Consider the following 22606-nt stretch of genomic DNA (forward strand, 5'->3'; position numbering starts at 1 on the left):
TAAACAGCCGCGTTTGACCGATGGTGTATTCAATCGTATTTTTTAACTTTGACTTCCAAAAAAATTCAAATGCCCTCATCACTGCCGAGATCTGAGGTTAGTAAATTCCCGAGATGGCACTTTGATTAAAAAACCCCAAATCGGTAAAAATCGGGACCTTAGTAAATATACCCCCTGGTGTACTTCAACAGTGACATCTTCAATTTGACTATCAGGAACTGGACTGTGGGTGCTCCTTCCGGCACTTCCTGAGGGCGTGCAAATGGTGGAAGGAGCCACCTCTTCCTGTCCAGTGTTGGGAAGGTCAGGCATCGCAACCGACACAATTGGACTCTCCTTGGGGATTTGTGATTTAGAAGAATGCACGGTTCTTTGCTGTGCTTTTGCCATCTTAACTCTTTTCATTTTTCTAGTGGGAGGATGAGTGCTTCCATCCTCATGTGAAGCTGAACCACTAGCCATGAACATAGGCCAGGGCCTCAGCCGTTCCTTGCCACTCCGTGTCGTAAATGGCATATTGGCAAGTTTACGCTTCTCCTCAGACGCTTTTAATTTAGATTTTTGGGTCATTTTACTGAACTTTAGTTTTTTTGATTTTACATGCTCTCTACTATGACATTGGGCATTGGCCTTGGCACGGCAGATGACATTGATGTCATTGAATCGTCTCTGCCATGACTAGTGGCAGCAGCTTCAGCACTAGGTGGAAGTGGATCTTGATCTTTCACTATTTCACCCTCCACATTTTTGTTCTCCGTTTTTTAATGTGTGGAATTATATGCCAGTAATATTATTATATCAATAGCAATGGCCTACTGTACTGTACAACTATATACTGTTGGTCACCAAAATGCTGCACTGTACTACTATATATACTGCTCACAAAAATGCAGCACAGATATGGAATGGATACTTGCAGTGACACAGAGCTGCAAGATACAGCAATGGCCTACTGTACTGTACAACTATATACTGTTGGTCACCAAAATGCTGCACTGTACTACTATATATACTGCTCACAAAAATGCAGCACAGATATGGAATGGATACTTGCAGTGACACAGAGCTGCAAGATACAGCAATGGCCTACTGTACTGTACAACTATATACTGTTGGTCACCAAAATGCTGCACTGTACTACTATATATACTGCTCACAAAAATGCAGCAAAGATATGGAATGGATACTTGCAGTGACACAGAGCTGCAAGATACAGCAATGGCCTAATGTACTGTACAACTATTTACTGTTGGTCACCAAAATGCTGCACTGTACTACTATATATACTGCTCACAAAAATGCAGCACAGATATGGAATGGATACTTGCAGTGACACGGAGCTGCAAGATACAGCAATGGCCTACTGTACTGTACAACTATATACTGTTGGTCACCAAAATGCAGCACACTGAGCACAGATATTTGCAGCACACTGAGCACAGATATGGAGCTTTTCAGGCAGAGAACGTAGATATTTGCAGCACACTGAGCACAGATATTTGCAGCACACTGAGCACAGATATTGAGCTTTTCAGGCAGAGAACATAGCCACGTCCTCTCTGCTCAATCGACAATGCACGAGTGAAAATGGCGGCGACGCGCGGCTCTTTATATAGAATACGAATCTTGCGAGAATCTGACAGCGGGATGATGACGTTTGGCCACGTTAGGGTTAACCGAGCAAGGTGGGAAGATCCGAGGCTGCCTCAGACCCGTGTAAAATAGGTGAAGTTCGGGGGGGTTCGGATCTCGACAAACCGAACCCGCTCATCTCTACTGTATTGTATGGTTAGAGTGAGTGAACACCGAGATTTTTATGAAATGTAATGTTTTCATTATATTTGTAACCCTAATTAGGGTTTAAACATATATACAGTACTGTATGTGAACAGAAATAGGAAAAAGTGAGGTAACTTTATATGTATAATTTATATATTTACACTTTATATTGTTCTCTCTGTTGTAATATAAGGTAGACAATGTAAAAAAATAAAATAATTCATGTATGTACCCCAGTCATATGTATTTTTATTAGAGATGAGCGGGTTCGGTTCGTCAAGATCCGAACCCCCCCCGAACTTCACCTATTTTACACGGGTCCGAGGCAGTCTCGGATCTTCCCGACTTGCTCGGTTAACCCGAACGAGGACGAACCTCATCATCCCGCTGTCGGATTCTCGCGAGATTCGTATTCCATAAAAAGAGCCGCGCGTTGCCGCCATTTTCACTCGTGCATTGGAGATTGAACGGAGAGGACGTGGCTATGTTCTCTGCCTGAAAAGCTCCATATCTGTGCTCAGTGTGCTGTAAATATCTGTGCTCAGTGTGCTGCAAATATCTGTGCTCAGTGTGCAGCAAATATCTATGTTCTCTGCCTGAAAAGCTCCATATCTGTGCTCAGTGTGCTGCAAATATCTACGTTTTCTGCCTGAAAAGCTCCATATCTGTGCTCAGTGTGCTGCAAATATCTACGTTCTCTGCCTGAAAAGCTCCATATCTGTGCTCAGTGTGCTGCAAATATCTACGTTCTCTGCCTGAAAAGCTCCATATCTGTGCTCAGTGTGCTGCAAATATCTGTGCTCAGTGTGCTGCAATGTGGGGACCACCAGTATATAATTATAGTAGTACAGTACAGTATGCCATTGCGTATCTTGCAGCTCCGTGTCAGACTCAGTTCTAGACAGTATCCTGATCATCAGTGCTCAATATCTGCTGCATTGTTGTGTAACCAGTATATACTATATATATTATATATAGTAGTACAGTGCAGCATTTTGGTGACCACCAGTATAGTAATTGCTGTATCTTGCAGCTCCGTGTCACTTCAAGTATCCATATCTGTGCTGCATTGTTTGTGAGCAGTATAGTAGTACAGTGCAGCATTTTAGGGACCATCAGTATATAAAGTAGTACAGTACAGTAGGCCATTGCTGTATCTTACAGCTCCGTGTCACTTCAAGAATCCATAAATGTGCTGCATTGTTTGTGAGCAGTATAGTAGTACAGTGCAGCATTTTGGTGACGAACAGTATATAGTTGTACAGTACAGTAGTCCATTGCTGTTTCTTGCAGCTCCGTGTCACTTCAAGTATCCAAATCTATGCTGCATTGTTTGTGAGCAGTATAGTAGTACAGTGCAGAATTTTGGTGACCACCAGTATATATATATAGTAGTACAGTAGGCCATTGCTGTATCTTGCAGCTCCGTGTCACTTCAAGTATCTATATCTGTGCTGCATTGTTTGTGAGCAGTATAGTAGTACAGTGCAGCATTTTTGGGACCACCAGTATATATATAGTAGTACAGTACAGTAGGCCATTGCTGTATCTTGCAGCTCCGTGTCACTTCAAGTATCCATATCTGTGCTGCATTGTTTGTGAGCAGTATAGTAGTACAGTGCAGCATTTTGGGGACCACCAGTATATATATAGTAGTACAGTACAGTAGGTCATTGCTGTATCTTGCAGCTCCTTGTCACTTCAAGTATCCATATCTGTGCTGCATTGTTTGTGAGCAGTATAGTAGTAAAGTGCAGCATTTTGGGGACCACCAGTATATATATAGTAGAACAGTACAGTAGTCCATTGCTGTATCTTAAAGAAAAAAAAGAGAAAATAGGGAGGGTCTACAAGTTTGGCGCACAGCAGCCCGTCCACTGACAAAATACCTATGTAAAAATCACCGATTTTACCAAAACAATATATAGAAGAAGCAAGTGTTGGTATTTATCTGTGTCCAGGGCGCGTAAAAAAAGAAAAAGGTAATGAAACTTAACACATCCCTTGTCAAATGGGTATACGATGTCTTCTCCAGGTTATGCAGGCCTATGAGTCCTTTCGTTCAGGTGAATCTTCTCGTTATAAATGGCTCCCAGTTCATGTCAAAATGGAGAGAAATAAGAGAGAAAAGAAATGTGTAGCACCGTTTACAACAGCTAGAATCGAGAATTCCACACAATGAAAGTTTTTAAGGGCGTACCCCGCTCACACAGAAACAAGTAAGTGGGTTCCCGTAAAGGTATCTTTATTGCTAGTTTTTTTCACCAATCCCCTCAGGTTAGGTTCACGTAATTAAGCGTGCCTGAATCTCACACCACATGGGGTACTGTAAACACGTAGGGGTAGCGTCTGAGGCAATTTCAATGCGTACCCTCACTTACACAGAGCAAAGCCAGAACATTCATATAACGGTTTCTTTATATCAACAAAAATCCTCAGGTGCGTACCCCAACTCACTCAGTAAACGATGAATGACTCCTATAAAGGTTTCTTTAAATAGATTCACTGGTATCCCTTTGGTGGATCCACAAGAGGAAAAGGAACTCTTTCTCCCAAATGCCAGACCAGAGTCATGAAAAAAATCCTTCTTTCTAAAACAGGTTTTTTATTCCAGACATAGTCCAAATTCATACAAAGAAATCACCACACATGGTGACAGAAAAAATAAAAAAGTAAAAATTTAAAAGTACAATAAAAATTCCAAAGGCAAAATTTGAGATAATAATCGGCGTGATTATTCCCTTTTTCCAGAAAAACTACTCACAGTACAGTCGTCCGACGCGTTTCGGTCTCGAATGGACCTTAATCATGAACTATCTGCACTGTGAGGAGTAAGCATATTTATGCTATGAACATCCAATGAATGAGTAGCCGGAAATGACATCATTAATTACAATGAAAATTAATTTTGTTTAAAAACATGATTATTCATCACACAAATTCATAATAACATATACATAAACACTAGTATCATGCATGGTGAAAAAGTACAGCAGGAAAAACACTTTAAAACATATTTTCTTCTCCATTAAAAAACGGAGCTTGGAATTCTGGGTAATGTAGTTTCCATAGTGGACTACTACATGACCATATATGGTGTTTCCACCGGATATTGTGTTGCACCGCTGCTGGTGAAACTTCCCCAGAAAATAATCCCTGAAGGTTTGTTCCGTTTGGAGAGACAGACGGCGGAAGTGACGTATCGCTGTCTTCTATTTCCGTTTTCAGGGATTCTGGGGTTTGTAGTTTAGAAGGTGAACCGGCGCGGCCTTTCATAGGTTAGAAAGCACTCTGAAACGGTCACCATGGAAACCAGCAGTGTTTTTGTTTTCTTTTCATACATATTATGAGTAGCTAATATAAACGTAAAACAAAGAGAAACAGGAATTAGTGGAAAAAATAGAAACTACAGACTTTCTAAACAGATCTGGGGTAACACTTTTATGAAAATGTTGCATTAATAGATAAAGCTCAAAGTCGCATATTAATTTAGCACATCAGTCAAGGAACCATTTAAGCTCAAAATCGCAGTTCAGACCACCTGGACTTAAGGTGTCATACATAAAAATACATTTCATTTCCGACTTAGCTAGAAATGTATTGAGGTCTTTATTCCTTCCGTTTCCTTTGACCTGTCTAATTCCATAAAAGCCTGATATTTCTGTGACCAAACAATTATGTTTGGTTTTAAAATGAGCAGACAAAGAATGGGTTAGAAGGCCTTTTTTAATGTTTCTAATGTGCTCCCCCAGGCGAACCTTCAAGGGTCTAGAGGTCCGCCCAATATAAAATAAATTACAGCTGCATTTAATAGCGTAAATTACATTTTTACTGTCACAAGTGATAAAATCTGTAATATTCACTTTTTTCTCATTTATATGGATATTTTCAATTTTGCTTTTTCCTTCACTTTTAATATGTCTGCAGCCCATACAATTACCGCATCTGTAAAACCCCTGGGACACAATTCTAGACTGGGATTTCGTCGAGGGCATAGCACTGGAGACCAATTTATTTTTTAAATTGGGAGCCCTACGGTAGATATGGATGGGTCTATTGGGGACAAGGGGTCCAATCACCGGATCCTTCTTTAGCAGACCCCAATGTCTTTTGAAAATCTTCTCGATTTCTTGATGACTTTGGTTAAACTGGGTGATGAAAGCCCATTCATATTTATTGTCTGTAGTGGTCTTTATAATATTATCTTTCAGGAGATCCTTACGTGTGGTGTTTCTTACTTCGGAATGGGCTTTTTCAATAGTGCCCTTATTGTAGCCTCATGCCCTAAATTTTTCATTCATTTCTTTTGCCTGTGCTTCAAAAATATTATCCTCCGTACAATTCCTCCTGACTCTTTTTAGTTGACTGATGGGGATAGAATCCAGCCAGTTGTTGTGGTGACAACTACTGGCTGCTATATATGACCTCGAATCAGTGGGTTTGGAGTAGGTCATGGTGTGTAACTGGCCCTCTTTAATATAGACAGTAATATCAAGGAAATTGATGGATTCCCCACTCTTTTCAAATGATAAGACAATATTCTTATCATTCGTGTTCAACAAAGTATAGAAAGAGTTAAGTGTTTCGACTCCACCTCTCCATAAAAAGAAAATATCATCAATATACCTGGCATAGGACACCAGATTCGCTCCATAGCTATTATTTGACCAAACCGTGTTTAGTTCCCATAAACCAAGGAACAGGTTGGCATAGCTAGGAGCGAATCTGGTGCCCATAGCCGTGCCCGTTTTCTGGATGTAAAATTGATCCTGAAATAAAAAGAAATTATTATTGAGGATAAACTTAATTCCCTCTATAATCAGCTCCTTTAGATCCTTTGTATGGTTGGACTGATCCAGAAAATAAGTGACCGCCTCCACACCGTCATCATGATCGATAATGGTGTAGAGGGAACTGACATCAGCTGTCACTAGGATGTCACCTTCCTTCCACTGTACAGATTCCAACAGTTTAAGGAAATCCTTTGTATCCTTCAAGTGTGATCTATTCCTGGATACCAAGGGTTGCAGGATATAATCAATGAACTTAGACAGATTTGATGTCAGAGATTGAACTCCCGATATAATTGGCCTACCCGGGGGATCAGTAAGGCTCTTATGTACTTTTGGTAGTACGTAGATCACAGGTATAGTTGGGTCTTCTATGATAATAAATTTGGCCTCTTTGGCACTAATGGTTCCTTTCTTTTCATATTTATCTATAAGATTTCTTAACTTAATTAAGGTGGTGTCGGATGGGTCGTTCCTAAGTTTTTTATACGTTTCAGTATCATTTAGCTGTCTCAGGACCTCATTTACATAGTTTGCCAGATCCATTACAACAACTCCTCCCCCTTTATCAGAGGGTTTGATTACGATCTCTTTAAGTTGTTTTAAATTTTTTAGGGCATTCCTTTCCTTAAACGTAAGGTTCTGAATTTTCTTTGGTTTTAGTTGAAGTTTTTCTAAGTCCTCAAGCACCATGACCCCAAAAGTTTCAATTAATGGCCCCTGTATATGTTTGGGGAAAAAAAGGGATTTAGGTTTAAATGGGGTGACTGCAGATGTGCTCAAAGGTGTACCAGTTGTGGCCAAGTCCTCCCTACTTGCAAAAAACTTCTTTATGGTTAATTTCCTCATGTACCGTTGTACATCTAAATATATTTCAAATGGATCGATAGGATTTGTTGGGGCATATTTTAAACCCTTACACAAAACAGAGGTTTCACTCTCTGACAGGATGTGGGAACTCAAATTGAAAATCTTTGTAGTGGGGATAGTTTTTCCTATATTTCCTATGGTGCTATTAGATACGGAATGGACATTTTCAGGGCTAATTACTGTCTTTTTTTGGGATTTACGTTTTCTTTTGCATTTACCTCTATGAGGTTTATGCACACCACCCCTCTTGCCCCTCTGCGATCTTTTTAGAATTATCGGTGCCTGTTTGGGTAATGTCTGTTCTCTAAAAAATGATGATTATGTTCTGGTTCGTTCGTTTTTTTTTTTTTTCATGACTCTGGTCTGGCATTTGGGAGAAAGAGTTCCTTTTCCTCTTGTGGATCCACCAAAGGGATACCAGTGAATCTATTTAAAGAAACCTTTATAGGAGTCATTCATCGTTTACTGAGTGAGTTGGGGTACGCACCTGAGGATTTTTGTTGATATAAAGAAACCGTTATATGAATGTTCTGGCTTTGCTCTGTGTAAGTGAGGGTACGCATTGAAATTGCCTCAGACGCTACCCCTACGTGTTTACAGTACCCCATGTGGTGTGAGATTCAGGCACGCTTAATTACGTGAACCTAACCTGAGGGGATTGGTGAAAAAAACTAGCAATAAAGATACCTTTACGGGAACCCACTTACTTGTTTCTGTGTGAGTGGGGTACGCCCTTAAAAACTTTCATTGTGTGGAATTCTCGATTCTAGCTGTTGTAAACGGTGCTACACATTTCTTTTCTCTCTTATTTCTCTCCATTTTGACATGAACTGGGAGCCATTTATAACGAGAAGATTCACCTGAACGAAAGGACTCATAGGCCTGCATAACCTGGAGAAGACATCGTATACCCATTTGACAAGGGATGTGTTAAGTTTCATTACCTTTTTCTTTTTTTACGCGCCCTGGACACAGATAAATACCAACACTTGCTTCTTCTATACATTGCTGTATCTTGCAGCTCCGTGTCACTTCAAGTATCCATATCTGTGCTGCATTGTTTGTGAGCAGTATAGTAGTACAGTGCAGCATTTTGGTGACGAACAGTATATAGTTGTACAGTACAGTAGTCCATTGCTGTTTCTTGCAGCTCCGTGTCACTTCAAGTATCCAAATCTGTGCTGCATTGTTTGTGAGCAGTATAGTAGTACAGTGCAGCATTTTGGGGACCACCAGTATATATATATAGTAGTACAGTAGGCCATTGATGTATCTTGCAGCTCCATGTCACTTCAAGTATCTATATCTGTGCTGCATTGTTTGTGAGCAATATAGTAGTACAGTGCAGCATTTTGGGGACCACCAGTATATATATATAGTAGTACAGTACAGTAGGCCATTGCTGTATCTTGCAGCTCTGTGTCACTTCAAGTATCCATATCTGTGCTGCATTGTTTGTGAGCAGTATAGTAGTACAGTGCAGCATTTTGGGGACCACCAGTATATATATAGTAGTACAGTACAGTAGGCCATTGCAGTATCTTGCATCTCTGTGTTACTTCAAGTATCCATATCTGTGCTGCATTGTTTGTGAGCAGTATAGTAGTACAGTGCAGCATTTTGGTGACGAACAGTATATAGTTGTACAGTACAGTAGTCCATTGCTGTTTCTTGCAGCTCTGTGTCACTTCAAGTATCCATATCTGTGCTGCATTGTTTGTGAGCAGTATAGTAGTACAGTGCAGCATTTTAGGGGACCACCAGTATATATATATATATATATATATATAAGAATACAATTCAGCCGGCACTCTTTGCTTACGAATAACTGGTCCCGGTGTCCAGTGCAGAAAGAAACAGCATATCCACACAATAGGCACGGCACTCCAGGGACTCGTTCCAGAAAAGCTTTTATTGCGGTGCTACTATCATATATATATATATATAGTAGTACAGTAGGCCATTGCTGTATCTTGCAGCTCCGTGTCACTTCAAGTATCTATATCTGTGCTGTATTGTTTGTGAGCAGTATAGTAGTACAGTGCAGCATTTTGGGGACCACCAGTATATATATATATATATATATATATATATATATAGTAGTACAGTACAGTAGGCTATTGCTGTATCTTGCAGCTCTGTGTCACTTCAAGTATCCATATCTGTGCTGCATTGTTGTGAGCAGTATATAGTAGTACAGTAGTAATGTGATATACCCTGCACCGAAACCAAATAATTTTTTAATTATTGTGAAACCAGCTATCCAATAATTTTCCCTTAATGATTTGGGATTATTCGGCTGGAGGTGCTCCAACAATCATGTTTAAACCTTATAAACAAACAGAGACCGGCAGCGGCCGGAGAAAGACAGGGAAACTCTAGTGCACTTATGGCTCAGCGCGATGGGGATTGACAACTGTGCACAGTGTTGTGCTTATAATCAGTGAGAACTGACTGCATTTATGTCATCTACCATAAGCGCTACAAGATTGGTAACATTGGTATCAGGTGTAAAAGGTGTTATACTCACAGACAATGAGGAGTGATAACAGTTGCATTATTTGTAACCATAAATAGAGTATCAAATTAGTGGTAACAAATTTGCTGTTCACTGATATGAACTGTCTGGCGTTGCGTTGACCATCTGAGCGCCTGGGAAACTCTAATACATTTATTGATTAATTTATGATACCAATTGATATGTTTATGTAAGAATTGTGGCTAATAATACCATGTTCTTTTATACAGACAAGTTAATGGATTAGAGCTCTATGTAGCACTTATATATGATGTGTTGGACTCAGTAAAGAATTGGATATATTGAGTCCTATGGAGAGAAGCAGTGTGATTTATATAATTCGTTAGTGGCATTAATGAGCATTACACAATTTGATTATGTCATGTTAGGTTGTTGACTGAGACAATCAAGATATGGGAATTATTCAATATATGTACTTTATTAAATTGTAGAATTAATATTTCTTTCACACTTAAAAAAAGTTTTTTTTCACCATAATGTTAATCATATGTACTGTTAAGACAGCCATATATGGATTTATCAATTTTCTTGGGGGATACTAGACAATATTTATGATGGTTATGAATTAATTTTTACCCCCTTTATTTTAAAGAGTAATATTAAAAGTTACATTTTAAAATACTAATCATATCAATTTGAATTTAAATTATTTAAAAGAGTGCTCCAAAAAAGGCAATCCCTGTCTTTATCCGGCCGCTGCCGGTCTCTGTTTGTTTATAGTAGTACAGTGCAGCATTTTGGTGACCAACAGTATATAATTGTACAGTACAGTAGTCCATTGCTGTATCTTGCAGCTCCGTATCACTGCAAGTATATACATATCTGTGCTGCATTGTTGTGAGCAGTATATAGTAGTACAGTACAGTAGGACATTGCTATTGATATAATAATATTACTGGCATATAATTCCACACATTAAAAAATGGAGAACAAAAATGTGGAGGGTTAAATAGGGAAAGATCAAGATCCACTTCCACCTAGTGCTGAAGCTGCTGCCACTAGTCATGGCAAAGATGATTCAATGCCATCAACGTCGTCTGCCAAGGCCGATGCCCAATGTCATAGTAGAGAGCATGTAAAATCCAAAAAGCAAAAGTTCAGTAAAATGATGACCCAAAAATATAAATTAAAAGTGTCTGAGGAGAAGCGTAAACTTGCCAATGTGCCATTTATGACACGGAGTGGCAAGGAACGACAGAGGCCCTGGCCTGCATTCATGGCTAGTGGTTCAGCTTCACATGAGGATGGAAGCACTCATCCTCCCGCTATAAAAATGAAAAGAGTTAAGCTGGCAAAAGCCCAGCAAAGAACTGTGCATTCTTCTAAATCACAAATCCCCAAGGAGAGTCCAATTGTGTCGGTTGCGATGCCTGACCTTCCCAACACTGGACGGGAAGAGCTTGCGCCTTCCACCATTTGCACGCCCCCTGCAAGTGCTGGAAGGAGCACCCACAGTCCAGTTCCTGATAGTCAAATTGAAGATGTCACTGTTGAAGTACACTAGGATGAGGATATGGGTGTTGCTGGCGCTGAGGAGGAAATTGACAAGGAGGATTCTGATGGTGAGGTGGTTTGTTTAAGTCAGGCACCCGGGGAGGCACCTGTTGTCCGTGGGATGAATAAGGCCATTGACATGCCTGGTCAAAATACCAAAAAAAAATCACCACTTCAGTGTGTAATTATTTCAACAGAAATGCGGCAACAGGTGTCAAGCCGTGTGTTGCCTTTGTCAAGCTGTAATAAGTAGGGGTAAGGACGTTAACCACCTAGGAACATCCTCCCTTGTATGTCACCTGTAGCGCATTCATCAGAAGTCATTGACAAGTTCAAAAACTTTGGGTGACAGCGGAAGCAGTCCACTGATAACTAAATCCCTTCCTCTTGTACCCAAGCTCCTGCAAACCACACCACCAACTCCCTCAGTGTCAATTTCCTCCTTAGACAAGGAAAGCCAATAGTCCTGCAGGCCATGTCACTGGCAAGTATGACGAGTCTGACGAGTCCTCTCCTGACTGGGATTCCTCCGATGGATACTTGAATGTAACATATACTGCTGCTGGCGCTACTGTTGTTGATGCTGGGAGTCGATCATCATCCCAGAGGGGAAGTTGGAAGACCAATTGCACTACTTCCAGTAAGCAATTGACTGTCCAACAGTCCTTTGCGAGGAAGATGAAAATATCACAGCAACATCCTGTTGCAAAGCGGATAACTCAGGCCTTGGCAGCTGTGTTGGTGTTAGAAGTGCGTCCGGTATCCGGCGTTAGTTTACAGGGACTTAGAGAATTTCTTGAGGTAGTGTGTCCCCGGTACCAAATACCATCTAGGTTCCACTTCTCTGGGCAGGCGATACCGAGAATGTACTCAGATGTCAGAAAAAGACTCACCAGTGTCCTAAAAAATGCAGTTGTACCCAATGTCCACTTAACCACGGAAATGTGGACAAGTGGAGCAGGGCAGACTCAGGACTATATGACTGTGACAGCCCACTGGGTAGATATATTGCCTCCCGCAGCAAGAACAGCAGCGGCGGCACCAGTAGCAGCATCTCGCAAACGCCAACTCGTTCCTAGGCAGGCTACACTTTGTATTACCGCTTTCCATAAGAGGCACACAGCTGACAACCTCTTACAGAAACTGAGGAACATCATCGCAGATTGGCTTACCCCAATTGGACTCTCCTGGGGATTTGTGACATCGGACAACGCCACCAATATTGTGCGTGCATTACTTGTGGGCAAATTCCAGCACGTCCCATGTTTTGCACATACATTGAATTTGGTGGTGCAGAATTTAAATAAAAACGACCAGGGCGTGCAAGAGATGCTGCCGGTGGCCCGAAGGATTGCGGGCCACTTTTGGCATTCAGCCACTGCATACCGAAGACTGGAGCACCAGCAAACACTCCTGAACCTGCCCCACCATCAGCTGAAGCAAGTGGTGGTAACGAGGTGGAATTCAACCCCCTATATGCTTCAGAGGATGGAGGAGCAGCAAAAGGCCATTCAAGCCTATACATCTGCCTATGATATAGGCAAAGGAGGGGGAATGCACCTGACTCAAGTGCAGTGGAGAATGATTTCAACGTTGTGCAAGGTTCTGCAACCCTTTGAACTTGCCACACGTGAAGTCAGTTCAGACACTGCCAGCCTGAGTCAGGTCATTCCCCTCATCAGGCTTTTGCAGAAGCAGCTGGAGAGATTGCAGGAGGAGCTAAAATGGAGCGATTCCGCTAGGCATGTGGGACTTGTGGATGGAGTCCTTAATTTGCTTAACCAGGATTCACGGGTGGTCAACCTGTTGTAATCAGAGCACTACATTTTGGCCACCGTGCTCGATCCTAGGTTTAAAGCTTACATTGTATCTCTCTTTCCGGCAGACACAAGTCCTGCTGGTGAGACACTTGTCAAGTCAAGCAGAATGTGACTCGCCAACAGCTCCTCCTACATTTTCTCCCGGCACTGGAGCTGCCAGGAAAAGGATCAGATTTCCAAAACCACCCGCTGGCGGTGATGCAGGGCAGTCAGGAGCGAAAAATGGCATCTGGTCCGGACTGAAGGACCTGCCAATGATTACTGACATGTCGTCTACTGTCACTGCATATGATTCTGTCGCCATTGAAAGAATGGTGGAGGATTATATGAGTGACAGCATCCAAGTAGGCACGTCAGACAGTTTGTACGTATATTGGCAGGAAAAAGAGGCAATTTGGAGGCCCTTGCACAAACTGGCTTTATTTTACCTAAGTCGCCCCCCCTTCAGTGTGTACTCCGAAAGAGTGTTTAGTGCAGCCGGTCACCTTGTCAGCGATCGGCATACGAGGTTACTTCCACAAAATGTGGAGAAGATGATGTCCATCAAAATGAATTATAATCAATTCCTCCGTGGAGACATTCACCATCAATTGCCTCCGGAAAGTACACAGGGAACTGAGATGGTGGATTCCAGTGGGGACGAATTAATACTCTGTGTGGAGGGGAATGTACACAGTGAAAGGGGTGAGGAATCGGATGATGATGATGAGGTTGGCATCTTGCCTCTGTAGAGCCAGTTTGAGCAAGGAGAGATTGATTGCTTCTTTTTTGGTGGGGGCCCAAACCAACCAGTCATTTTAGCCACAGTCATGTGGCAGACCCTGTCGCTGAAATGATGGGTTTGTTAAAGTGTGCATGTCCTGTTTATACAACATAAGGGTGGGTGGGAGGGACCAAGGACAATTCCATCTTGCACCTCTTTTTTATGTATTTATCTTTGCATCTTGTGATGTTTGGGGCCAATTTTTATAAGTGCCACCCTGTCCGCCACTGCAGTGCCACTACTAGATGGGCCAGGTGTTTGTGCCGGCCACTTGGGTCGCTTAGCTTAGTCATCCAGCGACCTTGGTGCAAATTCTAGGACTAAAAATAATATTGTAAGGTGTGAGGTGTTCAGAATAGACTGGAAATGAGTAAAAATTATGGTTATTGAGGTTAATAATACTGTAGGATCAAAATTATCCCCAAATTCTATGATTTAAGCTGTTTTTGAGGCGTTTTTGAAAAAAAACACCCGAATCCAAAACACACCTGAATCCGACAAAAAAATTTCAGGGAGGTTTTGCCAAAACGCGTCCGAATCCAAAACTCGGCCGCGGAACCGAATCCAAAACCAAAACCCAAAACCCGAAAAATTTCCGCTACACATCTCTAATTTTTATTGATATGCATTCATATACATGCTAAAATATATGTGTAAACCTATTAATGTACACATTGGTGGCCAGTGACTGTCAGAAAATTTCAAGTTAATCCTTTTGCTCCTAGCTGTCAATCATCCAGAGCTGTCATTCACAGCTGACAGCAGTCTCCTGATCCCTCCCTCCAGGGCTCACACCTCTCCCTGTGTGCCAAGCAGTGGAGCTGTAACATCTTGCTGTAAACTGGTTGCTGGGCACAGGGGGAGGGGGAATGATGCCAGAGAGGGAGCTGGGAACACAGCTGAAGCTGTGATGTCCCTATTATAAAGTGGAGCTCATTGGCGGCTATGCCTGCTCACTGGCCACCCCACTGGAGATCACAGCAGCCGGGGAGCTGTGACATCTGTTTATGGCAGTGGTGGAAGTGGGTGAAGCCAGCATCGCAAGTGGGTATATTCAGAGCCAGCAGTCAGCCTCCGTAGTGTGCAGCCTGCAGTCCTGGTCAGCTACTGTGACATATGAACAGGGCCGGCCCACCCGTTACGCGGGGTACACGCACGGGTAAGGCGCCACAGTGTTGAAGGCGCCAGCAGGGGTGGCCACACAGTCAATCGCGGACATGCAACCAGACGATCGCGATCTGCCGCCCATCCACAAGAGGCGAGGAGAGCGCAGCGCGCGCCTCTCCTGCCTGCCGCCCTGCCCCTCAGTCTAGTCTCCGGAAGTGATGGCGGAGTGTATAGCTCAAATCAGGTGCCAGTCCATTAGCCAATCAGAGCTCGCGGACCGGCGCCTGATTTGAGATATACACGCTGCCATCACCGCTGGAGACCAGACTGAGGGGCAGGGTGGCAGGCAGGAGAGGTGTGCGCTGTGCTCTCCACACACACACACACACACACCAGCAAAACATTGAGCAACACTATGGGGGCATATGTGGCACTGTGGGGGCATATCTGGTATTGTGGGCATATGTTGCACTGTGGGGGCATATGTGGCACTGTTGGGGCATAGCTAGCACTGTGGGCACATGGCACTGTGGGGGCATATATGGCACTGTGGTGCCATATGTGGCACTGTGGGGGCATATCTAGCACTGTGGGGTCATATGTGGCACTGTGGGGGCATAGCTAGCACTTCGGGGGCATATCTGGCACCGTAGGGGCATATGTGGCACTGTGGAGGCATATCTGGCATTGTGGGCACATGGCAATGTGGGGTCATATCTGTATCTGGCACTGTGGGGTTATATATGGCACTGTGGGCACATGGCACTGTGGGGGCATATCTGTATCTGGCACTGTGAGGGCATATCTGGCACTGTGGGCACATGGCACTGTGGGGTCATATCTGGCACTGTGGGGGCATATCTGGCACTGTGGGTACATGGCACTGTGGGGTCATATCTGTATCTGGCACTGTGGGGTCATATGTGGCACTGTGGGGGCATATCTGTATCTGGCACTGTGGGGGCATATCTGGCACTGTGGGCACATGGCACTGTGGGGGCATATCTGTATCTGGCACTGTGGGGGCATATATGGCACATGGCACTGTGGGAGCATATCTGTATCTGGCACTGTGGGGGCATATCTGGCACTGTGGGGGCATAGCTAGCACTGTGGGCACATGGCACTGTGGAGGCATATCTGGCACTGTGGGGGCATATGTGGCACTGTGGGGGCATAGCTAGCACTGTGGACACATGGCACTGTGGGGGCATATGTGGCACTATGGGGTCATATGTGGCACTGTGGGGGCATAGCTAGAACTGTGGGCACATGGCACTGTGTGGTCATATCTGGCACTGTGTGGTCATATCTGGCACTGTGGGGGCATATCTAGCACTGTGGGGGCATATGTGGCACTGTGGGGGCATATGTGGCACTGTGGGGGCATATCTGGCACATTGCACTGTGGGGGCATATCTGTATCTGGCACTGTGGGGGCATATCTGGCACTGTGGGCACATGGCACTGTGGGGGCATATCTGTATCTGGCACTGTGGGCGCATATCTGGCACTATGGGCACATGGCACTGTGGGGGCATATCTGTATCTGGCACTGAGGGGTCATATGTGGCACTGTGGGGGCATATCTAGCACTGTGGGCACATGGCACCCACTATCTCCCTGTCGCCCACTATCTCCCTGTGACCCCAGCCTCCTCAGTCACCCACTATCTCCATCACCTCTGCCACCCAGTCACGCACTTTCTCCCTGTCACTGACAATATCACTGGACCCCTGGGGGTACTATTGTGTGACCACGCCCCTTCATTGTGAGACCACACCTCTTTTAAAATTTGATCCCATCAAGGGGCGCTAAATTATAAATTCGCTTACCAAAAAAATTAAGCTTGGGCCGGCCCTGCATATGAAGCAGTGTCCTGGCATCAGCATCAGCGGTGGTGTGGCAGAGGCGGAGCTCAGGGCTGTTGGTGCAGGACAATGGAGGTGAGAGAAATACTCCCTGCACACACACCCAACCTGGGGTGGGGCTGGAGAGGTGGCCAGCCGCAGCATGCTTAAGGTGTAGGAGCAGCTGGAGGCAGAGCAGCAGATTTATTGGCAGCTAAGGGGCGGTTCCAGGAGGCAGTGTTCCCAGTGACAGGCATTCAGGAGGCTGCAGCAGAAATAGAGCTTCCCAGCACCAGTCAGCAGAACAGGGAGTCGGGGGGAGTAATACTGGTGAATGGCACCCCTCACTATCTTGTAACAGCTGCCTAGCTTATTATTCTCATAACAGTGCAGCTCACAGCAAGGAGGATCAGTTCTGGGTGAGAGGTGAGGAAGCCTTTAATATACAGTAATGGGCCTTCTGTCACGTTATATGTGTTAGGAGTCCCAGGTTGTAGCCAAGGTGGTATATAACTGACTCTACATTTAGCAGCAGCTCCTGGGATCTTAACATAATAGAGGCACGCTATAGGAAACTCCTCCAATAAGGAGAGACATTAAACACTACGTATATCCAGAGGAGAGGAGCTATAGTTACCGTGACTTAATTTCCTTTCTGCTGAGAGACTGCGTAAGTATAAAATAGTCTACATTAAATGGTATATTATTGGAACAAACCTGGAACATTTTCTAGTAACCCTAGATACGGGAAAGTTACAGATTTCGTCCGCTAAAGTCGTATGACAATTGATCATGAGCCACATCTATATTGGATTTACAAAAACGAAAAGGCTCCAACAAGTGCACTAAAGTTACTAATTACGTACCTAAAGAGACTAATTTAAACCCGGGTTTAATTGCAACAATATATTTTCAGAGGTTCATTGTGTTGTAATGTAAGCTTTATACCTATAGAAGTACATTCTAATATATACTGAATACATAACAAATATGAATAGTAAAAGGTTTATGATTTACTCAGAATACATCAAACCATTATATAAATATCTGTATGTCATGTTCATGTGATTCTCACATGAACGTGTTAGAGGTTACTGAGGAAAGGTCAGCTAAAGTGGCCAGTGGAAAATAAACACAACTATTGATTTCTTTAGCTGTGTACTCTTGTTATACAAAATTCTTATTGCATCATTACATTCCAATGGTACCATTTACACATGGGTTTTCCCAAGTAGGCCCATAAATACTTCCCAATACTTGGGTGGAGGCACATTGGTAGTATTGTTGGTTGCCCATATACCCCTGGAATTAAAGAGGGGGTTACATATTGGTCACCAGGAATGGTTTATGACTTCTCATTGAAAGTATAGGCATCATTTCAGTTCAATTTCAAGTTTTCTGACAAGAAAAAATATTCCATAGCTCAAAATCTCCACAACTTATTTATTTATTTATTTATTTATTATTTATTAACAGTTTCTTATATAGCGCAGCATATTCCGTTGCGCTTTACAATTGGAACAACAGTAATAGAACAAAACTGGGTAAAAACAGACAGAGAGGTAGGAAGGCCCTGCTCGCAAGCTTACAATCTATAGGGAAATAGGCATAGATACACAAGGATTGATGCTACCTATTGCATAATGATCCACCAGATTGCTAGGTTCTTAATGGGTTGTATGATGATACCCCACAAAGTTATCCAAGTGTCAGGAGGGTGTGAGACTAAAGAAAGACATGATAAGTGATGTTATGAATACTCTACAGAGGATGTAATTAGATAGGGAAGCACTGAAGGTTATGTGGGTGGGTCTGGAATTTGATAGGCTTGTCTGAAGAGGTGTGTTTTCAGGGAACATTTAAAGGTTTGGAGACTAGAGGCGAGTCTTACTGTGCGTGGGAGGGCATTCCACAGAGTGGGTGAAGCCCGGATAAAGTCCTGTAATTTTGAGTGTGAACAAGTAATGCGTGTGGATGAGAGGCGTAGGTCTTGTGCAGAGCGGAGAGGTCGGGTAGGGAGATATTTTGAGATGAGTGAAGAGATGTATGTTGGTGCAGTTTGGTTAATAGCCTTGTATGTGAGTAAAAGTATTTTATATTTAATACGGTAGAATACCGGTAACCAATGGAGGGACTGACAGAGCGGATCTGCAGACGATGAACGCCTGGCAAGGAAGATTAGCCTCGCAGCTGCATTCAAAATGGATTGTAGTGGTGAGAGCTTATGTTTGGGAAGACCGGTCAGGAGACTATTACAATAATCAATGCGGGAGATAATGAGAGCATGGATTAGAGTTTTTGCTGTGTCTTGTGTAAGATAAGGGCGTATTTTGGATATGTTTCTTAGATGTATGTAACATGATCTTGAGACAGATTGAATGTGGGTAACAAAGGACAGTTCAGAGTCAAGAATGACACCTAGGCAGCGAGCTTGTGGGGTAGGGGTGATTGCAGAGTTCTCAACAGTGATAGATATATCAGGTTGGAAACTACTATTGGCAGGTGGAAATATAATTAATTCTGTTTTGGAAATATTAAGTTTGAGGTGGCGAGATGTCATCCAAGATGAAATGGCAGAAAGGCATTCAGTGACACGGCCCAATACAGATGGTGACAAATCAGGGGAGGATAGGTAGATTTGAGTATCATCTGCATACAGATGGTACAGGTTGAGTATCCCATATCCAAATATCCGAAATACGGAATATTCCGAAATACGGACTTTTTTGAGCGAGAGTGAGATAGTTAAACTTTTGTTTTCTGATGGCTCAATGTACACAAACTTTGTTTAATACACACAGTTATTAAAAATATTGTATTAAATGACCTCCAGACTGTGTATATAAGGTGTATATGAAACATAAATGAATTGTGTGAATGTAGACACACTTTGTTTAATGCACAAAGTTATAAAAAATATTGGCTAAAATTACCTTCAGGCTGTGTGTATAAGGTGTATATGTAACATAAATACATTCTGTGCTTAGACTTATGTCCCATCACCATGATATCTCATTATGGTATGCAATTATTCCAAAATACGGAAAAATCCGATATCCAAAATACCTCTGGTCCCAAGCTTTTTGGATAAGGGATACTCAACCTGTACTGAAATCCGAAAGAGTTGATTAGTTTGCCAAGAGATGTGGTATAGATAGAGAAAAGCAGAGGACCTAGGACTGAGCCTTGCGGTACTCCAACTGAGAGAGGTAGCGAAGGAGAGGTGGAATCAGAGAAACGAACACTGAAGGAGCGATTAGATAGGTAGGATGAGAACCAAGAAAGGGCTGTGTCCTGAATACCTAGGGATTGTAGTGTTTGTATGAGAAGAGAGTGGTCAACAGTGTCAAAAGCAGCAGAGAGATCAAGGAGAATAAGTAGAGAGAAATGTCCTTTAGATTTAGCAGTGACCAAATCATTCACTACCTTAGTCAGTGCTGTCTCTGTGGAGTGTTGGGCACGAAATCCTGACTGAAGTGGGTCCAGTAGGCTGTGTGAGTTAAGAAAGTGTGTGAGGCGAGTGTAGGCAAGTCTCTCCAGTAGCTTGGAGGGGCATGGGAGCTGAGAGATGGGACGGTAGTTAGAGAGAGTGTTCGGGTCAGAGTTTTGTTTTTTCAGAATGGGAGTAATCACTGCATGCTTGTATAGAGAAGGAAAGATACCAGTAGACAGGGAGAGATTACAGATTTTTGTTAAGGTTGGGATGAGCACAGTAGACAGAGCTTTACTAATTTGTGAGGGTATAGAGTCAAGGGGAGAGGTATTAGAGTAGGCAGATGAAAAGAGTGCAGATACTTCATCTTCATTTGTAGGATCAAAGGAAGAGAAGGTGTTAGAGGGTTCAGGTAGGGAATTGAGCAGGTCACTTGCTGTGGAAGAGCATACCATTTCATTTCGGATCTTGTCAATCTTGTCCTTGAAATAGGAAGCAAGATCTTGCGCACTGACAGTGGCTGGTGGGTTAGGTGAGGGAGGGACAAGAAGTGAACTTCAATCCAGTTTAAATAATCAGGCAACAAAAAACATGCAACAAACAACGTCTATTTTTTATATGTGTGTGAATATTTATATAAGTTATGTGCCTAGTCCACACTAGTGCCCAGGTCTCTCAGCTCATACTAGCATGCACCCGCTGAAATGCTGCCATATTATCCCACTATCCCACAAATCAATGCACTTCCTTGTAGGATAGGATGATTTCACACAAAGGGTTCAGATTCAGATTCTGGTTCTGATTCAGAACTGATCATAGATGTGCTAAATTTAGCACATCTATGATCATTTAATCCGCCCCGCACATGTAAGGCAATACCCCCCCTTCCCCCAGCACAGGTGGAAAAGCCTCGCACAGTGGTGATGCTTTTGCACCTGGCAAGTAGCTCCCTGCCAGCGGGTCACAGCGGCTGCGTGTGAAGTCATGCAGCCGCTACAGCTCACCCCCACAACGGTCTAGATATGCCTCTGTTGTCCGGTCTGCGCCCCACCAAAGGCATTCTACTTTTAGCTGGACTCGCGGGGCCTGCACGAGTGCACTCCGCAAAAGGATTCAGACTGAGATCCACTCTGAATTAGGCCCAGTCATGTGACACAATGGAATTTATGTTGTTGACATTCTGTTTTGCTCTTTCATAGATTTCGTTATTGATTTGTCTTTTGTCAGGTGCATCACTATTTGTATATTTTGGGGAAGATTTAACAATGAGTGATACTCTTATTATGACTCGTTACTAATATTTTTTTAATGCAGATTACATATCATAGATAGATTTGACAGTGACATACTAATCTTAATGGTGCACCAACCAATCAACTCCTAATTTTGAAAATTACAGTTAGGAGTTGATTGTTTTGTGCAACATTTAAGATTAGTTACAAGCAGGGCTGTTTCTGGCCAATTTGGCTCCCAGTGCAAGATTTAAAAATGTGCCCCTTCATTGACATAAAAAAATGCACCCCCTCCCCATAGATATAAGAAAAACTAATTTGTGCACTCCCGGCAAGGGGGGCATGGCCTCATTAAAATGGACATAACCTTGCTAAAATGGCCATGGCCTATTCTGAAAAGACTACCTTACACCCAGTTTTTGACCCTGCATCAACAGACCTCAGCCACCACAGGAAAAAAAAAATCAACCTTATTAAGCCCCACACAGTAATTCCCCATGCACTATATTATGCCACACACCGCAATGCACGTGATACATTTTGCCCTACAATAAAGCTTCGAATTACTTTTAAATTACCTGCTCGTTGCCAAGGGCTTTGTGTGCTTGGTGTTATGCTCGTTGCCAGGGGTTTCATGCTCTGGGACAGGTGTCATGATCATTGCCAGGGGCGTGTAATGCTCATTGCCAGGGGTAATACACATTGTCAGGGCTCAGTGGTGTGTAATGCTAGTTGTCAGGGGTATGTAATGCTAGTGTCCAGGGGTGTGTAATGCCAGGAGAGTGTGCTAGTTGCCAGGGGTGTGTGCTAGTTGCTAGAGGTGTATAGTGCCAGGAGTGTTTGCTAGTTGCCAGGGGTGTGTAGTGCCAGGAGTGTTTAATGCCAGGAGTGTATGCTAGTTGCCAGGAGTGTGTGCTAGTTGCCAGGGG

General features: G+C 43.1%; 1 protein-coding gene across 1 annotated transcript; it reads right to left on the reverse strand.

Annotated features, from left to right (window-relative positions):
• Positions 1–18667: 18667 nt before the first annotated feature.
• LOC135051203 (uncharacterized) lies at positions 18668–19656 on the reverse strand (the record flags this gene model as incomplete). Its single annotated transcript, XM_063957311.1, has 1 exon — positions 18668–19656. A coding segment is annotated over one exon (846 nt), but the record flags the coding sequence as incomplete, so codon positions are not given.
• Between the last annotated feature and the right edge of the window lie 2950 nt (positions 19657–22606).

This window comes from Pseudophryne corroboree, chromosome 2, assembly GCF_028390025.1.
Source record: "Pseudophryne corroboree isolate aPseCor3 chromosome 2, aPseCor3.hap2, whole genome shotgun sequence".
NCBI classification, from domain to species: Eukaryota; Metazoa; Chordata; class Amphibia; order Anura; family Myobatrachidae; genus Pseudophryne; species Pseudophryne corroboree.